We start from the raw sequence: 21,198 nt of genomic DNA on the forward strand, positions 1-21,198 counted from the left end.
CTCTGTTTTTCAAACGTTTCATCATTTGTTGCTAAATCACGTTCTTCTGCTTCCAGCTCTCAGTGTCAAAGTTTTGGATGAATAAAGCCTAGCTTTCGGGCCCTCAGTATTTTCCATTGTCATTCTGATTGTCGTTGCACTCCGACCCTCGTCGTACACAACACAGTCGTTCGCGGTAGGCTAAGCAGAGATTTCTTCTGTCCTTTCTTCTTTCCACTATAGGACCTTATTCAAATAGATTGATGACTATACGCTTTCGTCGCTAGTATTGCTACCAATGCCGGTACTGAGGATGAAATTCGTTTAACCTATCTCCTCCAAACGTAACTGGCTGAGTACTCAGCCTCGCTTATTCATGTGATCTGTATGCTATTAGGGAGGAGACCTGGTGATGGCCTTTCGTATTTTCAGGTGCCTACACTTCTAAGCGCTCAGTGAGTCTGGAAACTGACAACACGAACACCACTAATACCGATCAACCATTTCTTGCAATGTCTTCAGCCAGGTGGAGGCGACAGGGGGACTCCATCCTGGAAGGCGCAGTGCAAGTCCCCTCCAAGGACCACTGTGAAGATCTGAAGTACGCAGACGGAAGCGGGCTCTCTCAGGATCCATCGGGTACAAAATGCACTACATACTATCGCCGTGCGATTCGATGCGCGCTTTATTCCCTCCAAGTGCGAAGTGATCTTGTAAGATGGAGTAGGTCAGTTGTTCAATCAGAACCAGATAAGATGGACAGACTAACTTACCTGCGTACTGGCATCACGCCAGACGCCTGCAACACCGACGGAAGGGTCATCAGAGCTCAGCCTAACTTTGTCCATGGTAATCACCGAGGCTGGCTTAGATTACATTAGCCTGTTCAAGGACTCTAGTGTTCACTGAACCGAGTGAGTGTGACCTCCCCGGGCTTGTTTCCACCCTTACCGTGGTTATGCGAAAAGAATCTTCTGAAGTGGTCAGTTGACTGGCAGACGAAGCGTGTGGCCAAGGCAGTGCAATTTATGGAATGTGATCAGTTCATCCATCGTGTGTAAGTTATTTCTTCCAAAAACCATTCGATGTACTTCAGCATTGCTGTTCCTAATAGGCTCGGACAATGCTCCGAAGACATCGATGGTCAAACACTGAAAGTTCTTGGCGCGCAGCGACCAGGTTTGACCCGCGTAGTAAAAATAGTATAGTATAGCAGCATTGTAAACTCGACATTTAACGGATAAGACTATGTCGCTCCTACGCCATATGTGATGCAGGTTCACTAAAGCTACTCTGGCCTTTCCAAAAGGTGGAAATATCATCTTAGGCGAGGCCGTCGGTACTGATGTAGCCGCCCAAGTAGACAAACTTGTCCACTACATCAATCGGCTCATCCACAAGCACGAGGTTAGGGTTCGAGGCCACCTAGTCTTGTAACAACCCTTTACACTCTGCAGTTGTGAAGCACATGCCAAACCGTGAGGTAAGAGTACGTCACTCCAAGAGCTGTGTCGTCTGCGTACGCGATATCTGTGAACTAATACCTCGGGAGTACTTCGACCCCACAGGCATTAGAGGCTGATAAAGTGTGCTTCACAATCATATCGATGTCGAAGTTGAAGAGGAAAGGTGAAAGACAGCCTTACCTGACACTACTTGGTGAACTCGAGCTTCCCATAAGAATTCACACGTTCGCGGGAGTTAGCTTGAAGGGGGGTCAAGAACTTATAGGACACAATTGCACCATAGATGCTTCATTGTCCAGAGAGTCAAGGGCAGTTTTCAAGTTAAGGAACACAACTATCGTTGGTTACTGGAAGCAACGTTGGAGGGTTGAAATGTGGTCGGTGCATCCCCTTGCAGGACGGAACCCAGCGTGGTTTTCTCGTGGTGTTCAGTCAACCTTCGAAGGATAAGACCAAAGAGCATCTTTAATGCCAGGGCTACCGAGCTGACGCCTCGGGAGTTTGCACACAGCGTCCGCGTACCCTTTTAGAAGACATGAATAACTGTCGACATGCCCTATTCTGCAGGCACTTTATCTTCTATCTATATCGCACCAATAAGCTTTGTTAGATGGGTCACCAGGGATGTTCCGCTTCTTCGAACAGGGTTGGATACAGATTGTCCGGTCCTGGTATCTTTCCACGTTTCAGCATGGACGTTTCATACTTTATTCCCCTTTCCGACGGGCGCTTGAGGTTCACATTTCATTCGCCCGTATGCACTACCTCCACAGGCTGTTGCACGTGGTCAACCGAACTGTTCTTCGAAATCAACGTTTTTGCGGGTGTATTAATGAGCCATCCTATTTACCTACTGTTTCGCTGGACGTTGCTTTCTTAGGGCCAGTCGATCGTATAAGTCGATACAAGTCGTTACGGGACTGTTTCCCATAACGAAAGCTTTCTCCATCTCTCGTGCTTTCGATGTCCACCAGAGACAGTGGTATTTTCTTAGACTCTTCACTATTTGGCATTTGAGGGATTTGCGCGCGACATCGTACTTGGTGCCTGCTGTTATGGATTTCCTGGCATCAATCATGGATGGCGGTCTCGATTCCAGGAAGTCGGACAGAGTGCTGAACGCCGCTAGCACAGCTTTCACATTTTACTATGCTTCATCCACATGCTCACTACCAATATAGTATCGGTTTGCTGTGGAGAGTTTTCGGGCTCATCATTATCATCGGCATGACATCGGCGATCAACACCGACCCTTCATTACCGTTGGGCCAGCTCAGATCGATACTGTTGAGCTATGGTAGTTCGCCGCACAACTGCGTGAAGGGTGGAAGCGAGCCAGGGAGATCAAACAATGACTTGGCAGCGAAGAATAAAAGTCCTTGTCAGTAAACTCAGCTGCGCTGAACACTGCCGTCTGCCTAGATGGGTACCCCGAGACGGGACACAACAACGGTTACAGACAGTCAGACACGGTCTAGTCGCGCCCTCAGTGGCGCTCGTACAACCAAGCTATTGATTCAATGTATAGCCCTTCTCCTAAACTCCCCACTTAAAATTTCGCTGATGACCCTGTATTTTTTGGATCAACTGTCACCTCCCGCCTCCAATGCGCAGCTACTTACCCCAGCTCCCTAATCAGTGAACGAAACTACGGCAGATATAACCACATGAAAAGTGCGCGTTTCTCACAGCTGATAATAAGTTGGCTGGAAACACCAGATCAAAGACGCTGGAAAAATGAGAGGGCGAAAGTGTAGCGGACCCAACGGACAGGATTAGATCAGGGGTTGGATGGAAAACGTTAGCTACACGCGTAGAGACTGACGAGTTGGACGTTGATGCGTTAGGCAAACGTATCGTTAGTGGTGGTAAAGATGGCGTTCCGTGAAGCAATGGTAGATACATAATGGTCCTCGAAGCGTATTAAACAGCGTTTGCAGAGGAAAACCAGGGCTGTCGACAGACAAGATGCTTTGTCTGCCTCACTACGCCCCCCTCCATACTTTCACTGAAGACAACGGCCCAGTAAAGTTTGCCGCAACTATTGTTCCCTTTTCGACCAATTGATCAAAATTAGGTTGGGTTTTGATGGGATCACTCGATTTCAATCATCTGGAATAGCGTAATGGTGAAACAGTTGGTCCCATAATTTCGGGCTTGGTCGTACGTATTGCACCGTCACCGACAATATGCCAGTAATGCCCACTCGCGCTTAATTGTATACAGCCAAGAGGAAAGCCGAAACAAAGGGTGGAAATAAAAAGGAAAAGTAGGGAACTAGTATGAAGCTCCATTAACGTAGGAAAAAAATTTCAAGCGTAGGGTACCTATACAACGTCATGTGGGATTCAGGCGCCATCAGAGGGACTGGTCCGGCATCCCATGTGAGCCTCAGTCGATACAAACTCACCACACGACTTAGTTAACTTACATCAAGGGAGACAGGTATCGCCGAGCACCCGATTGCTCCCAGAGGCAGTGGAGTCAAGTATTCATCTCTGGCTTAAATCGTACTTTGCTAAGGAGACATGAGTAGGACTGTTTACACCGGAGAACGAATGCGGCGGAACGTTCTCAATTTCTTTAACGTAGACGCCGTCCGGGCTCGGATTACCACAATATCATTTATATCCACCGGAAATGTCACACGCTTAGAGCTTAGGTAGGCAGGTATTTGCCAATAAATCAACCTCGAGAGCTGTACAAACCTCATGTCAAGATGGTATGATGTCGGCGTAATACGCTACAAGAGTCTGAAAGTTATTATTTAGTGACCGTATCTTGTGAGAGAATTTAGCAGCTCATGTGACAAGCTGAGAAAGATGAATGAACTAGTAACAGCTCAACCTAGACACCCTCAGGCCAGTATACCGTGGCACTAAGAGATGTTAGTCAGGAAATGCAGGATGACTCAGATTATACCAAAATTAACTTACTGTCCGCCATGTTGTTTGCTTTTACCACCTCAGCAGCTCGGTCAATAATGTTGGAACATTCAATCTAACGCGTAGTTAAGATTTGCTGTGAGACTCACTCCAATGGCATGTCTCGCACCGGCTTTGATGGCAAACAAGCAGAGAATGCCTGTCCCGCAGCCAACATCAAGGACAACCTTATCCTTAACCAAATGCTTGTTATGTACGAGGGCATTTCTGTAGGTTAAAGTCCGGGTCTCATCTTTCAACATTTCCTAGGGAGGGCGTGAAAACATTGCGTATAGTACCTCATGGATCCCGAAATGTGCATAGGAATCAAAATAATAATCCTTCGATGTCATTTCAGACGAGGACCGTTCCTCCAAATCACCTGATGGCCCACCATTTACACAATCCATGATACAGAGAAGCTCACAGCCGCGAGACGGTGACAGACGAAAAAGCACGCCCAACAGTGCGTTCGAGGTGCCGCGCCGTCCTAAAAGCGGTAAAACACACACACCCTCAGTGCAACAGTGGCAAAGGTTATATTTTTGGAGTTCTCTAACCGAAACAGCTTGCGGAATTATTCACCCGGATACTGCGTCTGTACGGTGGAGGACGAGACGACCTGCTAACCTGGTCAGCTTGGCGGGTGCGTACGCGAGATTACCGTTCTCTCAGCAACGCTACTATCCCAGACAGGTATCCCATTCCACATATCCACGATTTCGCAAGTACCCTATGCCATACAAACATCTTTCACGGATTCACGGATTGATACACAGGATCGAGGCTATTGCCCAAGTCTCCCTGGTCGGTTTTGTTCTTGTCGGTCAGTGGCTGTCGTTCACCTGAAAGGCACAAGTGAAAAAAGGGTGTAGCACTGCTCTTTATGTTCTCAGCGCGGGGCAGTATGCTTGCCAGCGCGAGGATTCGCATAAATAAATGTCTAATAGTAAATTGAATTGGGTTCGAGAAGGAGCGTGTACAACCGTCGGAGGAATTTCATGACCTACCAGGTCTTATATAGTAAATTAACTTTGAATTCGGTTTTTCTGTTTTCTGGTGTCGCTGCGGAATTTTTCCCGTGAGTTTCGTTAGGGTCTTAAACCTTCCACTTGCTTTTAGGCGCCCCTCCAAGCTACGGTCTAGTTGCGACCTGCAAGATGCTTGTGCCCTACATTATGACTTCCACGCGCGTACGCAGTAGCAGTGAAAATGCAGTTACACAAACTTACTTATTGTAAGAGGTTTTTCGGTTCCTAACACTGTGCCCCATATCACAATCCTTGTGTCCCATTGTGTTCTGCATACGGGGTGCTGTTAAAGCCTCCGTGTGTCCCAGCTTAGGCAAAGGCTTGCATTCTACGGCGTCCGCTTGGGACATATTCAAGCTGCTCGTTTGCTCTGATTCATATAACGGTTTAGTTCATCTCTACCAAACATATATGAGCTATTTTTTAATTCGCGTTGCATCTGTGTTATCTTGCTCGGGGTTATTTGTTTACTGGCTTTCGATGGCTTATGTTCACTTCTGGGGCCGGTGGTATGGTTACTCGTGAGAGAGGCTGTACAGCACTCAAAGACTTCCTGTTTTACTAAAAGATGCTAGTATGGACGTGGCAGTTCTAACGGCCTAACTACTACTGAACGTGGTTGTGACAATGCTCCATAAACAGAGTGAAAGCGCGCTTGGATCAATAAATAGGGAGGAGAAAACAGTGGGTGAGAAAGGTTCCTGCTTTTGATCACTCCTCGTTTCGGACAAATCAAATCGTGAGGCTCCAAGGGGCCACATTTTCAGGATTGCTGTTTCGGAAACGTTTTTAGACGGGATAGCACCCCTGAAGCACATTTCGGTTGTGCCTGCAAATGACAAGGTAGCGGTCTGGGTAGCAAGCACTGGGCGTAATCCACATAAAGCTGGAGGATATCATGGTGCATTTGTCACCTCCCTTATCGATGTCCCAATCATGTGGTCTATGGTCGCGGAAAACAAAAGGCTCGGCTAATGTGCCGATATTATGATTCATAACCATGTTTGCCGCTATTGATTTGCGAGATCAGCCGGGCTGGGTGGATGACGGACTAGGGATTGAATCTAGAATGTGACGGCAGTGGAGGTTTTCGCACATGTCGTTTTGGAATGGTACAATCAAGTCGGTTGTGTCGCATTCTAAACAGTTAGTTTTTCATCTACCTAAGCATTAAGATTTCTGCACACTGATCAGTGGAAGCTAGTCTGGCTCACTTAGATTTAGTGACTATATTATCTTAGAGGCGGAGCAGCGACGCATGGATTATGAGACCGTTCGTCGACCGGACCTGGTCAGTGAATAAGGCTGTGCAGCTCAGAAAAATTCTGTCATTTCTCCATGTCGGACTTGGATGGGGCCACGGAATTTTCGATTCGCCTTGGGACACTGTCATCCGTAGCAGCCGCGATAGAAACCATAGAATACCTCATTCCTTGAATTGAATGATGCAGCAAATAGGGAGAACAACACTGTCATTGAAGACCGTGTTAAAAGTAGCTTGTCTTCGTACCTGTCTTAGTGTAACGGGAGGGCATTCTCAACTTTGGAAAAGGAGTCAGCCATGCTTTTGAGATATTTACCAACTGCGCTGTGTGGTATAAATGTGTTCTGAAAGAGAATAGATGGGGCGTTACCACCACCGCATGCATTCGGATTGGGAGTACGTACCTTGTTGAGGGCCCTGTAGGAAACTATGAGTTGCAAATACGTTCAAAAATCAGGGTCATCAAAATGAAATTTTTTCGAAAATCCACGATACTACGTAAGCGAGTAACAAAACAGACCTCAACTGTGCACTTTGATGCTTGTATCTATTTCATACATGCATTTTTGTACACGCAGAACCAAAATTTACCTGTAAGTCGAAACGGTTCACAATTCTGAGCTTAAAGTTCTGCGCTGCGCCCAGTTTCACCATTCCAAGTACATCACAAATTCTATACCAATAAACTGCGCAAGTTAGATATTAGGTGCTTACACCCATCTAGTGTCTCTCAGCCTGCCCCAAGAGAGAATGGGTGGTTTGTGCGGGGCACAGTGCACCTTCGGAAGTCTTCTGCGACTGTCAAAAATTTTGGAAAAAATTTCTTTATATTACAACAATGGAATGCCTCCGCATATCCTATTGAATAGAGACATTGTTGAACAAACCAGCAGGCATATTCCAATTATTCCCTGGTACTCACCCGTTGACACATGTACATTTATCGACTGCTTGGGTCTCAAGTCATCCAAAGCCCAATTATTGTGTAAACTCGATCATATAACATAACGATTACATGTCTTCTAGGTGAGCCACACGTGTGTAGTTTTGATACGGGAATATTCAGGCAACCGACCGTATCAATGGCCGCTACCTTCCAGCGGAGTGTGGCCTCTACAAAACCAAAAACGAATGGTGTTGTCAGTAGACATTTGAACGCTGAACCAACGCTATTATTTTTATTTGAGCTTGCTACAAATATTGTTCATTTCAACTGAAAGTGCTCGTGGAATGGCGGTGATACAAGTCCAAACTTTTGGGCCCGCTGAAATCGGAAAAAAGTATAAAAAATTGGTTCGCCCCGAAACACAATTTTGAGGTTAAATTCGGTTATGGTCAATTTTTGGCAAAACCGTTCTCAAATTATATATTCTTCGGCCTGGCTTCCACAGTCATTGATTTATTGCAAAAATTCACGGACGTTTATTATGTTCACCAACACCGCTGAACTTGCCGTGTACTTACAATAATAATAATGTTTATTCCCAACTTGTGGTGGCATACCGTCTGGCATGATCGTAGATTTACAGTCAGAATGGAGCATGACTTAGGGATTTGTGGGGGCGCGGATTACACAGAAAGAGGAAAACGTCATAAACAATGGGGAACATCCGATGATATAGCAATAACAGGTTATCGCACAACTTGTTGGGCAAAATGGGCATGAGGTTAGACTGGATCAAAGACAGTCAGTGGCATGAACTAAAACTGAAAACCATTGCTGGCCAGGAGTGACCTTGGGTGGTTAGGTAAATGGCCGGAGTCACAACGAGCAAAAGTGGAGATGGAGGTGGGATAATTCAAATTGGGAGCACATGACAAGTTTCGTCTCAAAAATGTGATTTAATCTGAAAGTACGCAGACCCACTGGTTGCACTGTTGTAGGGATACCAGGTGCAGGGGAATAGGTTGGATGGGGGCAAGTTGCCAACATGTAGGGCGACCTGAGCTCCGTATACGGATTTGAACTTGTGCAACAGGCAAGTCGAAGTTGCAGCAGGAAAGCCAGGCTAGCGAAATCTGAGCGAAAATTTATTGGGTACGGAAGAGCTCATCCCAGAGACATGGCCGGATGGGAACTGCTGGAAGTTGTGGCTACAGGCTTGAGTGGGCGAGGGGTTGCGGTCGAGATTCTGAAGAAAATAGTTGCGAGAGTGCCATCTCACTGGGTATGACAGTGCCATGCCATCATCGCACTGACATGCTTCGGTTTCTGGACAACCCCGTAACGGTAGTCAAGGTTCGGAGAAGGGATACGCAGTTCCGTGGTGAGACGGAGACGGACGCAGGGAGTCATGCAGATGTAGGCTCACGGATAATTTCCCTTTTGTTAGAGGACCGTGTGGGTGTAGACCGGGCACAAGCAAGTTTGTCGTCCGCTTGTATTTCTTGGTGGTGTGGGACAAGTGATAACCGGAACAAGGTCAATCCAGCTACAGACAAACAGCAACGCTGCTCTTTTTTTGGTTTTCCTGGATTAAAGGCCAGGCTCAGAACCACCGGCGATGGGCGATACACACGTGCTACTGGAGGGGTGGCGAGTATACGAACGCACCATGGTGCAACGTAACACGGCGACCCTCCCTGCAGGGCGTACCCGTCCACCACACGGGGTTTTCATCCCTCGTGCATGCTACCAGATCTGCAAGGTGGAAAACCATCCAAGCAGTCATGAGTGCGGCTTGTGCATTAATAAATAGCTCCAGCTACCAGATATTTTATCCGGTCTGGGGAAGCCTGGCCAGCAAAACAGCTCAGTCATTTCGAACAAGCGAACAGCAAACAGCCACTGGAAGAGGCACGTCGCGAGAGCAAATGAAACATCAACTACCTTTAGGGCAATGGGAGTTACCCATATGGAATCTGATATTTTTATGGAAATGCCATGCATGTATCACACAAAGACACGAATAGACCTGTACATTTAGACGTAGAACACGACCGCCCTTCAATTGCGCATCAAGCTACGATGAACTGCGTATTGCCGGCCAGAGTAGATGGCGTGGCTACACGTCCGTCATAGAAAGTTGAGTTGATCCGCCTCAAATGGGACAGGATTCTGGGGGCTTTCCAGAGCACTACTTATCAAATTCGCAAATTTTCTCCACGAAAGACGTTATTGCAACAAACGTCTTCAGAAAACTCCGTTTGTGAGCAATTTGCACGTTGGTTTATATGCACTGCATGCGAGACAGGGATGAATATCTGTTAACTAAAATCATCAGAGCATACACCTTTATCTTCGTGCAGAAATGCTGCATTACATGGGTGCTGAAAACTTACTCTCCTAAACAAGTGTAATCTACTGATTTAGGAATTCTTGTTTCCCTACGTATATGCAAGCGGGATTCGCGAATCGCCCTTGAAAACTCCGTTACAGGAGGTTTGTCACATCTCAGGGTACTTGAGAACTTCAGCTTGGCAGCAATACATTTTCGGCCTCTTTGGGAAGTTCAGGAGCTGCTTTCTGTTTATTTCGAGGCAAGTTTTGCACGCATTCCTTGCATCTCTAGCTCTGTTCACTTAAATGCAGGATTGCTGATTGCGTCGATATTTGGGTCAGCTGCATGGAATGGCATACGACACAACCGGAAAGTAACGCTTCAGATGATAATAATTCAGCACCATTATTGAGATTTTTTGCTGTGTACGGATTCGTAAGATTCGGCACGCCAGTGATTCTGCAGGACGACCGTGTTTGTCGGACTATACGCAGTTGACCTTCAGTGAGCAGTAGAAAAATGGATGGGAACAGGAGGTGCCATATAAGGAAAAGCTTTCTTGAAGAAATGGGTCAATAAACATCATGATGAAATGACACAGGAGAAATTATTAATGTTCCGGAAGTGACTGAAACTGTCTGGAGGCGTGTACTGGGTGAATTTATTTGAGGGCCTGATGAACGGCTGTTGTCATGTGAGAATCAGAATGCGCGCTTAGGTCCGAGTTTTCGACAACATCTGGGCTAACACTATCAGGTGAGATGCAACGCAAACGTAGCGGAAAAATAGGGCCTTAGGTGTGTCGAGTTTGTGAAGTGGATAGCTTGTTTGTCCACCACCCGAAGAGTCACTATTTCGATCCCAGGAAAACGTGCTCTTTCGTCGGAGAAGACACCCGAAAACTGGAAGAATTAACACGAAATTTCGAACAGGCACAAGTATTGGACCCGATATTGACATCTTCGGCGAGGGATGAGCGAACGATAGGCGCGAGTGGAATGTCGCGAAATGTGTAGGCAAAAAGGCGTCATCACAAACTCGCATGAGTGATGCGACTTGCTCACTCAGAACAAACTGGAAGAATAGTTGCTGATTCTCGTTGGTTCAGCTTAGGATTTGGCAGTCTAATTGGCATACACATGTGCATGGGGCCACCCTATAACCGTTTTTCAGCAGAGACGGATAAACTTTTGTAAGATAAATTAATACGTTCACGCATGTGCTACTCCACGCCTACGTTTGTAGTGGAATTTTGTGCTTCAGGCGAATAGTGGAAAAAAGTAGCCACTGGGGACGCACGGGCACCCATGCAAAAATATTTTCCTTTTTAATAAATAGTCGTTTTAAAAAATCTAATGGATTCATATAACACAGCATCCATTTTTACCAGCTGCAAAACTTTGGTGGCGCTGTTAGTCACAGAATTATCATCGATCGACTTTTAGTTATATATGTTGCTAGGCATAATAATATTGTGCTTATCCGCCGACTTGTACGGAGCATACCGGTTGATGCACGATTGAGTCATTTCCCAATTGAGTGTGGCAATAAATAGCATGACAAACAGGAAAGCAAAGCAATGGTCAGTGCTCTTCAAGTGCTAGGTGGCTTTGAATAGCGTAAAAAACCGTAACAATAGCACATGAGGTACAGCTGATTTTGTGACAAAAGTAGATGGTGAGATATAATACTGAAAAGCTTGACCTTGAGTGCCTTGGGCAGTGAACTCGATGGTGAGCATCAAGATAGACGCGAGTGAACATGACGGAATGAAGGAATCTGCAGGAGAGGTGAAATGCAAAACATGGCTTGAAGCATGGTGTGCACTGTAACCGTAAGCAATCACCCGAGCCGCTGCTGGAGAGAGTCAGATGTAAGGTTTGTTTGGAAAAGCGGTGTAGTGCAAACACTCAGGTAAAAAGAGAACGGGGAAAATTGTGGAAGTAGTAAGCTAGGTAAACTGAATCTGAAGCGGAGTACCGAAGTATTTAGTTCCGGTTAAAGCACCCGGGGGGCTTAGAACAACTCAAACTTAGGTAGCGGCAATCTGAAATTTCATTTAATGAGAGAGACAACAAAATCTTGACGTTAGACAGTAAACGGACCTTAGCGGGAGCAATACAACGGGAGACAAGAAGCAAGGAGCAAAACGGCGTTTAAAAAGTAGGCCTTAATCACGTTAATTGGTGGTTCAAACCAGTGGGGGAACTACCGCTGATGGTCGCTGATTCGCAGGGAAATTGTACACCCCAAGGCTATTGTCTTTGGGTCAACGCAAACTCAACGAGGCATCGCAGTAGGCTCCCTTTACGGTTAAATTGATGCCATCCCTTTTATTTCCAGATACCATTATGGATCTTCCGGGAAACTTCTTTCGGTGCAAGCCATGGAATCGGAAAATATAGTCTGGTTGTAGGCTCAGTGAAAACCGTCGATTTCGTCGACATTAATGTTTGCGGGTCTATTACTATATCTTCTGTCGCCTCATGTGGAATGAGTTCCAGGCGTCAGGTTTCACTAATTATAGTATTTTGTGGAATTCTGCCCCAGGCTTTACTCATTACGTATGCGTTTTAGCCATCGTCTCATAAATAAACACCAAATTATTTTAAGTTCAACGTTTTCGCAAAAGTTTCGCATCCTCAGGATTAGCACTCAACAGTATTATTCGATTGTGTATTCTGACGCGGTAGGTTCACCACAGCATTGAGTCCTAAAACTTTACAGCGCAGGTAGAATTATTGCCCAAACTTTATGTAAGTGGCCATATGCGAGGGTATTTTGGCTTGAGTGCTGTACTGAACATTGCAGTTGAGTTTCAAAGCCGCCAAACGAAACGCTGGCATGTTGGTGAATGTGTGAGCGATTTCTTGTCGGAAAGTTGTAGCAAATGAAGGTAACATTCTCATTTGTGCGCGACGAAGTGTCATCCAGATATTCGCTTACCGGCAGTCATAGCGCGCTCAAACACTAATAAGTGGAGTGATTAACTAGGCCCAAAAGCAGATATTGAGGAATGCCACAGCGGGTGTGTGTGACTAAACGTCGCTGGCAGCGTGCAATGTTTGGTTACCGAAGATAAATTCAAACGAATCGTTCAGATCATAGCAGCTTGTGGGTCTGGGTAACGTGGGTTTTGTTGAAATAGTGACGATGGGTGATGTGATCGATACAGGCTTGTTCGAAAGATAATATTAGGAGGGACTATAAAGAGCGCAGTTGAATATAAAAGGCCTTAAACCTAGAGGGAAATTGCTTCGATTACTTTTCCAGAGGGTTGATTTTACTGAAAGTAGTTGCCGGCGCGCCTATCCAAGAGTTTTCATTAACAAAACCGGAAACAAACGAAAAGATCCACGGTTCATAATCATTTCAGCCACACCTGTTTCATGCTCACCCGGGCTCCTTTTAGGTGATTCTTGGGTGATATTCTGTCTTTCCCACGTCACCATGAATCTACTTGACCGACAATGGAAGGACACTGGTGTCTGAAGCTGCCACATAGTAGCACAAAAGCGTCGTGGATTGTTAGTTGGCGCACCTGGATCACCAACGTCGGCGGGATATTCATTTTAGTTCATCCACCGAAACAAATTTGATGTGCGATAACACTGCTTCTTGTTTCCGTATCCCGTTTACTCGTCGGTGATTCCGATGAGGAATAGATGTGGTCAACTGAACCTCGCGTGTCTTCAGCCCAAGCGATAACATATGCTACTGTTGTGAAGAATAAAATAATAACAACTATTTTGATCCTATCATCAGAGAAGTGTCGGTGTCTATATTGATGTGGCAATTGTGAGACAGAAAGTCATCACTATTGGCGCAAGACAAGTTTAGTCTAAACAAGAGGTCATATGGGTGGTCGTAAGTGAAGTGTTATCCCATGGCTGAGGCTTGAACCACAGCATGTGAAGAACCCAATCGTATGCAAACGTTTACTCACGAAGGACCTCACAGAGACGAATCAATGATCAAGTCGGTAGTTTGTGGCGAATCTGACTTGTTAGGGGAGCCCACTGAAATAACCAAGCGTGTATGACTGAAGCCTTATACTGTACACTTCCTTTCGATAACATCGTTATTGACAATTAGCATGACGTCAGTGTGGTCGTGTAAGATTTACATGGGCGCATCTCTATTTCATTTCAGTGTTTTGGAGTTACGTATCCAGCACGTTTATATCTGAATTAGGTGTCAGTAGTACTAAGCACGTTCCAGCGAGTAGCTGCAAACCAAGTGACTAATAAAAAACACTCGTTGTTACGAGTTGTTTGACTGTTATCCGTCCAGCTTACTGGTGTGTTTAACCCGCGCTGAATGCATGCCATAAAAATATGTCCTACAGGATCGTGATTTGGAAACCAGAAGAAGTCACCCTCTCCAAATGATTTGGCATGGACTAGGATTTTAGCTCGATACTCGTAATCAACCGCAAAGCTAGGCAGAGTTGCTAGACTTCAGCAGTCTTAGGGGACAAGTTCGGCTGAGAATACGTAAATCGGTCGATACGTTGTGGCGTTGCCCACGGGTTGACCGCTCGTAACAGGAGCGGTACGCTTACTGGACGCACCAACAACTGAAGAAAAAAGTTCCAGCGCTGCCTGAGCACCCACTTGGCGGACGAACCCACAGGCTTTCTCCACAAAAAAGGTAAAACTGGCAATCATGGTACTAGCCTTGATGTTATAGTCGGTCTAAATTGCACAACAGGTTTGGTCAACCGGCCTACGATACCACATGAGCAGTTGCCTGTTCGTGTAACCCCCAAATAAGTTTGAGGAGATTGTTCTCCAATATTAGTAAGCGACGACAAAGAATAGCGTTTTAATAGCAGCGGAATATCAATTTCTGCGGGACCAGGCGCTTGCCCAGCCCGCAGCCTTAAATTTAACACGGATGTAAACGAACTTAGTCGGAAGCGATGTGCCTCGCCGAAGAGACAAACTTACCACAAACCGGGTCGGACACCATAAGCGAATAGTTGAGCCGCTTTCTGCATCTTTTAAGGTGTATCAAGACTTTATTGGGAACTCTAGGACATTATAAGGGTAGTCATATACTGGGGTGGCTTATTGCAGACGTTTACTTCCGGACTTGGAAAAGATGGCATCTAACTAGCAAGGCGAAGGGTGGATTGCATGTGATTCTTACTGCAGCCAAACCAAATTATCATCTGAAAAATTTCTCAAGTGCAACTTAGGCCAACAATGTACCACGTGGCCTACCTTACATTGTCGATTTCGTTTGTCTTCAGCACTATCCGGGGCTCAGTGTGGCCCAAAGTTGTGCCCGTATGCTCACCCAAAGCACACAAGCTGAGGGAGCCTTTGAACTGTGTTTTAGCTGAGATAAGCAAATTCGACCCATGTCTGAAATCTGTCATTTTTGACGTACTTTCCATAGCTTTATTATGACATGCAGAGAGTTATGGAGGCTAGGCTCTATAGTTACTGTAAGCAGAAAGCTTACTGACTGCATCCCTCCTGACTGTAAGCAATTGGTTAGGCATTACACCAACTTTTTTGGAAGCACGTCACCGTATTGTCGACGCTACTTTCCATACGATCATACAATTTCATCCGTCATTACTACTAAACTCATCTGAAAGGAATAATGGTATCATGGTCATCGACGTTTGGAAGGCTTCAGAATGCGGATAGTTTCTTTTGCAGTCATCTCTATCCAAGCGTTATCGTACCATACTTCCTGTTATTAAAGTATGTATTTCTATTCGTGCATGACTTGCATCTAGCTTTCGTTGCCGCTGGACAAGCCGTGTCTCCCGTTAATACAGTCGACGGGTGTAAATTTGAGCAGTATATGCCGCAAATGTTGAAGCTTGCTGTCCTATTACTAGCGCTGCAGTGATACAGCTGTGTATACTTTCGCTTATTGCGAACATTTGATTTAGCTTGCATGAGCTCACGCTATTGAGGCCAGCGCAGGTATGCAAGGAACCGACAATTATTGAATATGATCAACCAGTTGGAGCATCGAGCACGATGGATAACGATGCAACTCGACCGCCGTGGCGTCACACCACCGGACTCTAGCGACTGACCAAGTGCTTTGAACTTGTCGTTGTTGCTTGGTTGCAAGATGAGGCAGACGGACGTTTTCTGCCGGAATATGCTCAGGAACACCGTTATCGGGAATTAATAAGACCCGTTCATGAGTGTTACTCGTTGTTTCAGTGTTTCTGATCCCGAAAATTTAGGGGGGGCGCTAACTCATGTTTGTTGCAGAATCTTCAGAACAAACTTCTGTCGATTTTGGGACACTGTTAAACGAATACTAAGCAAGAAACTTCGCCCGTTTAGTATGATGATGATGATAAAAAGCCCAGGCCACAAAAGTGTTAGAACATGGAATTTCTTACCAAATCATGTTCGGTCATCCTCAGGCGCTCAAGCGACAGTCGAAATGTCAAGAATTTGGTTGAAGGACGCCCTCACGTTTACTAAATCGGCTTTTAGGAGTTCGTCCAGATTCAGGACCGAGGCCGCACTAGGTAACAGTGTTGACAGTAGCGTCGGTGAGAGTGTGGTGATCCGACCGACATACTCAGCACCAGACAGTAAGTAAATTCCATTCGAGTTTATTCAAGCCGCTTCTGTGCATGTTATAAAATGGGCTGGATTTGCTTCGCCGAAACTGCTTACCGCAGACGCTGTCGCTATTCCAATTATTTATGCCTAGCCACTCCTCCACTTCACGAACGCCATCGAAAACCTGACATCAGGGTCCAACAACGATGCTTCACTGCCGTAATGGCAAAATGCGATGGCCGATGTGGCATGAGATTATTTGTACATGTGCAAGCTGTGTGCCGGCTGAGTTACTATTAGGGCGCCCAAACTCGTGCAGGAGGATTAGCAACGTCAACAAAAGCCTTTGGCCCGCGAAAACAGCCACCATATTTTCCAAACCTCAACCTAGAGGACCAGGAAACTTTAATCGTCAGAGCTCCAGCTATCGACCAGTATGGTAGGGGGGAAACTGTGAGTGTCGCAACGACAACCGCAGTATAGATCAATAGGTCGCTGGGGCGGGCAAGCCGTCACACCCCGGTAAGGTTCCGTTTCTTCGTTACGGCTGCTCCCCAAACTGTGATATATGGAAATTACGAAACCTGGGGCAGTCCTCTGTAACAAAATCGGAAAAGTACTATAACAAGGTCGTTAACCCATCGAAAAATTTTTCACGAAGCCACGATGGGATAATCATCTTAGGAGAGGCACTGAGCTTGTCAATGCGCAACGACGAAAAACCTCTAAACCATTTGGTTTTAACGGTGGAGGATAGTCGTCCTCTCTTGCACAAGATCAATCCTTTCCGCACTTTGGGGCTCCACGAAGCCTATTCAAGAATGTTGCTGGAAACGTCGTTCCCACTGGTAAAACATTTCTACCAGGTGTTTCGTAAGCCGCTTGGAGGAGGCCACCTTCCCAATACTCGAAATGAAACAAATGACGCATCAATATACTAAAACGCTGACCAGCGATTGCCACGGCAGCTGCAGGCCCATTAGTCCTACTACCGTGCCACGCAAGTTAATGGAACGCATTCTACAGCGAGCCGTCCTAGATCGTCTTACTTACAATAGCTTTATATCTTTAGTTCAACGTGAATCTCTCAGAACTGTTCTTGTGTGACGAACCTGCTCGTATCTGTGGACAGCTTAACACAGGACACGGTCGAGGGGCTCATAACAGATGTCATATTCTTCTACTTCTCAAAAGCATTCGATCGATGCACACACGTCTCACTGCTCCACAAACACAAGTCTTATGGAATCCGAGGAAAAATTCTGCACCTTATTAAGGCGTTTTCGTCAGACAGAAAATTCCGAGTGAAATCAGGCCTTACCTATTCTTCTCCGGCCCTGGTCTCCACTGGAGTTCATCAAGGCACCATTTTGGGAACACTGCTGTTTCTGATGTACGCCAACGAAAATCCAGATATTCTCCCAAGTTCATGTCTAACTTTTGCGGATGACTGGAATTCCCGGAGTTCATATCCCGGTGCCCTCCAAATGGATGTGGACTCTGCAAAGCAGTGGTCGTTAGACTAGCACCTTCCTCTGAACGACGTAAAGCGCCCCCACATGTCATTCGGTGACCAAGTGAAAGCTTCTGTCGCGTATGATGATAACGGACCAGACGATACCACGAGGACAGATGCCGAAAAGGTTTAGGTGTATGGCTCCCTTCAAACATGTCCTTTTCACTGCACAATGAAAAATCGGCCCAAAAGGGACTCGCAGTTCTACGGATGATTAGGTGAACCTCAATCCGTTTTACTCGCGTTGACTTACGAATACTCTATGAGGCCTAAGTCAGACTGCTTCTCGAATATACCATTTGTCACATGTCCATATATCGTTTGGAGGAGACTCTCTTTTCCCTGGAGACCGTTGCCTGAGACTCTCTTTTCCCTGGAGTACCGTTGCCTCCGAAGAGACCTAATTCTTACTTATGCTCTGTCTGAACAAAGCTTGGCAAACAGGTTTTTCACCCTTGACTCAGCAAACACATGGCGGGGACATGGAAAAAAAATTTCAAGCACAGAGCGCACACTTTCATCAGACAAGGTTTCTTCTCATTTAACATAGTAGCTGCGTGGAATAACCTTCCTCCGACGGTTGTTCATGCTCCATCTAGAGCTCAGTTCAAAACACCATTAGACAATTTTTATGATAGTCCACGCATCCAAGCCCACTGTCCTGCGCTGAGAACCTAAAAAGCAGTGCCACACCTTTTTTCGATTGTACTGGTCAGGTGAGAGGCATCCGCTGATCCACAAGGACAAAACTGACCCGGGAATCTTTGGCGAAAGCCCCGATCCTGTCTATCAAATCCGCCAATTCGCGAATCAGACAAAATGCTCGATCCTGATTGGTCCATATTCGGTGCAATCAGTGCATCGCCTCGTATGGTCCGTAGCCAACTCGGTGAACGTGCTACATTCGACGCGATGTTGGGTTATTTAAAGGTGCTCGCTTACGCACACTCATTCTGTTGTTTTGTTTGCCTTCGAAGAAGTAATTTGTACTGTCTTGAACTGCTGTACTTTGCGCACGTTATGAAGCTGGAAACTGAACAGCATACAGGTGACGACTTCGGCGAACTATTCTCACTTCTCAGATCCTTAAAAATTCTGGCCACTGCAGAAACTCCTTATCACTCATTACCAAATTCCCTCGGGCTGACATATAGCTTGCGCATCGAAATGGCTACTTATCATATAGACACTGCCTTCTCTTCCATAAGTGCGAGTCTTTGCTGCCACAGTCCATTGAACTTTCTATCCCCAAGGTGCATTCAGACTTCTAGAACCCCAATTGCACTACAGCAACCACTATATTCTCCATCCCTTATAAACCAATTGGGACCATGTTTATCCTTTGCGGACGATCTGAAATCGTGTCTATCGTGCCTGCAAACCAGTGGTTACTGAGCTGCCGTCCTTTTATGAATCGCATAATGTGTCAGTATTTCGTGAGGAAGGGACCCAGTGAATTCCTTTGTCGTGCATGGTGAAAGCGAATCTAGATATGGGAGGTGCATTGGTGTGTGGTCTTTTTCAAGTACGTACTTCCGGCTCCAGAACGAGAAGTATGCCCAACAGGCACGCGTCGTTCTTTCGATGATTCAAACTGTCTCCCAGAACTCTTTTCTCTAAGTTATCATTACTCCTGAATTGGGTTGATACCTATGAAACACAACAGCACAACTTACTGGAAAAACCTTATATATGGGGTTCAATGTTCACTACGATGGATAGTAAACGATAAAACTTCGTTTTCTAGTCATTCAACTGAGTGGACCTCGGGGTTGTATGATTTGCCCGGTACCTTTCCTTGTGTTCATAAAGGATTTGCCACACTTCTCGACAGTGTAGAGCTGGAGGAGTGTCCGGACTCTGCGCTTCAGAAATACCTCTGGATGGCTCCTTACGAAACTACCTACAGGAACTCAACCCTGCTTTTTCGATTTCTCTCGCCCAGGCTTGGGCAACTTGTCAGTATCTCAGCTCTCGTGCCTCTCTCAATTCGTATGACAGTTGTAAACCGAAGCGGTGCAACACCGGAGCAATTTTTTCTAGATATCCTTGGATGGATATCATTGAACGATGCGAGCGATAGGTCATGCGGACCAGGAGCTGGGCTGCGTTTGAGAACATGTGCAGTCAAGTCTTCGAAACCTTAAGGTTTTCCAGTTGCACCTCATGGGTACTAGCGCAGTTTGACAATCCAACTGACCAGCAGTCAGTCAATCAATTTATCAGCTATAAACCACGCATCACGGATACATTGGTTCCAGCTACCACAGATGCGATAACCGGAAATTGGGAGAGCATGAGAGATACAGCCAAGCGTTGGAAGCGACAGCATGTTCAGTTAGTTGAGGAGCCGGGTAGCTACACTTTGAAGGCGGTAGCTTTAATTCATGAGCGCCACTGACTGCGCGGTCGCACTATTTCCGCCAGCATCATTAATCATTGGTGAATTGAGCCCCCGGGTCCCTAGCAAGTTAGGTGACAGTTGTCAATCGGACTGAGTTGACTCGTAAGTGGTTTCATGCTTCGTTATCAAGGTTTGGCGAACAGAGTCCCACGAGTCAGACGGTCCTCCGGGGTGCGCAGTAGATGTCCTAACCAGCTTGGGTAATTCATCTGTCAATGGCCCTCCCACACTAAGTTGTAGTAGGAGGCCACGGGGCGCCCTTCTTTTTCGAAGATGGAGTTCTGGGGACCGATCACACGGACGAACCGAAGAATTCTCCCAGCATTCTCTGCATTCGTAGCCTTCCGTGTCCACCAGACTTCACGGCTGACGCGACCGCTGAGTTTCACTTGATGTCTGATAATTCGTCGCACTGGATTACGTTTGGAGTCGGCGAGAACATTTCTGCGAGGGTCAAGCAGTGCCACTGTTCCATCTAATATCCAATGTTTGAGAAGGACAGGTGACGCCATACTACTAGCAGAATTCTCGACAATTTTCAAGGGTGTGGCGATCTCGCTCCAGTAAGAATCCACGTCCGACAGTGGTGCAGTTGGAAAGGTTGTATCTCACGGCAGATTGTGCACGAACTATGATTATGTGCCTGAAAATCTCACGGGTGATCTTGACGACCGGAAGCTCCGTGGTTCGAACCCACCCGACCTAAGGCTGCCACCTTGACGTGGTGGTCGGGCTTCAGTGCTGCAATGATCCCGCGGGCTACACTGGCTGGAACTTCGTTCCACAAGGTTCGACCATGCCAGGAAGGCCAAAGGGGAGCAGCCAGACCAAGAGCAGCGAGA

General features: G+C 46.3%; 1 protein-coding gene across 1 annotated transcript in view; it reads right to left on the reverse strand.

The window, feature by feature from the left end:
* T265_06731 (hypothetical protein) overlaps positions 1-4,779 on the reverse strand; it is a gene marked incomplete at both ends in the record, with an annotated part of 20,245 nt that extends 15,466 nt beyond the window's left edge. Inside the window, 3 exons of the mRNA XM_009172068.1 lie at positions 4,382-4,445; positions 4,480-4,635; positions 4,669-4,779. Of these exons, the coding sequence (XP_009170332.1) occupies positions 4,382-4,445; positions 4,480-4,635; positions 4,669-4,779 (331 nt within the window). The remainder of the gene's footprint in view (positions 1-4,381; positions 4,446-4,479; positions 4,636-4,668) is intronic.
* Positions 4,780-21,198: the final 16,419 nt, after the last annotated feature.

The sequence above is a fragment of the Opisthorchis viverrini genome, assembly GCF_000715545.1.
Source record: "Opisthorchis viverrini unplaced genomic scaffold opera_v5_144, whole genome shotgun sequence".
Lineage (NCBI taxonomy): Eukaryota > Metazoa > Platyhelminthes > Trematoda > Opisthorchiida > Opisthorchiidae > Opisthorchis > Opisthorchis viverrini.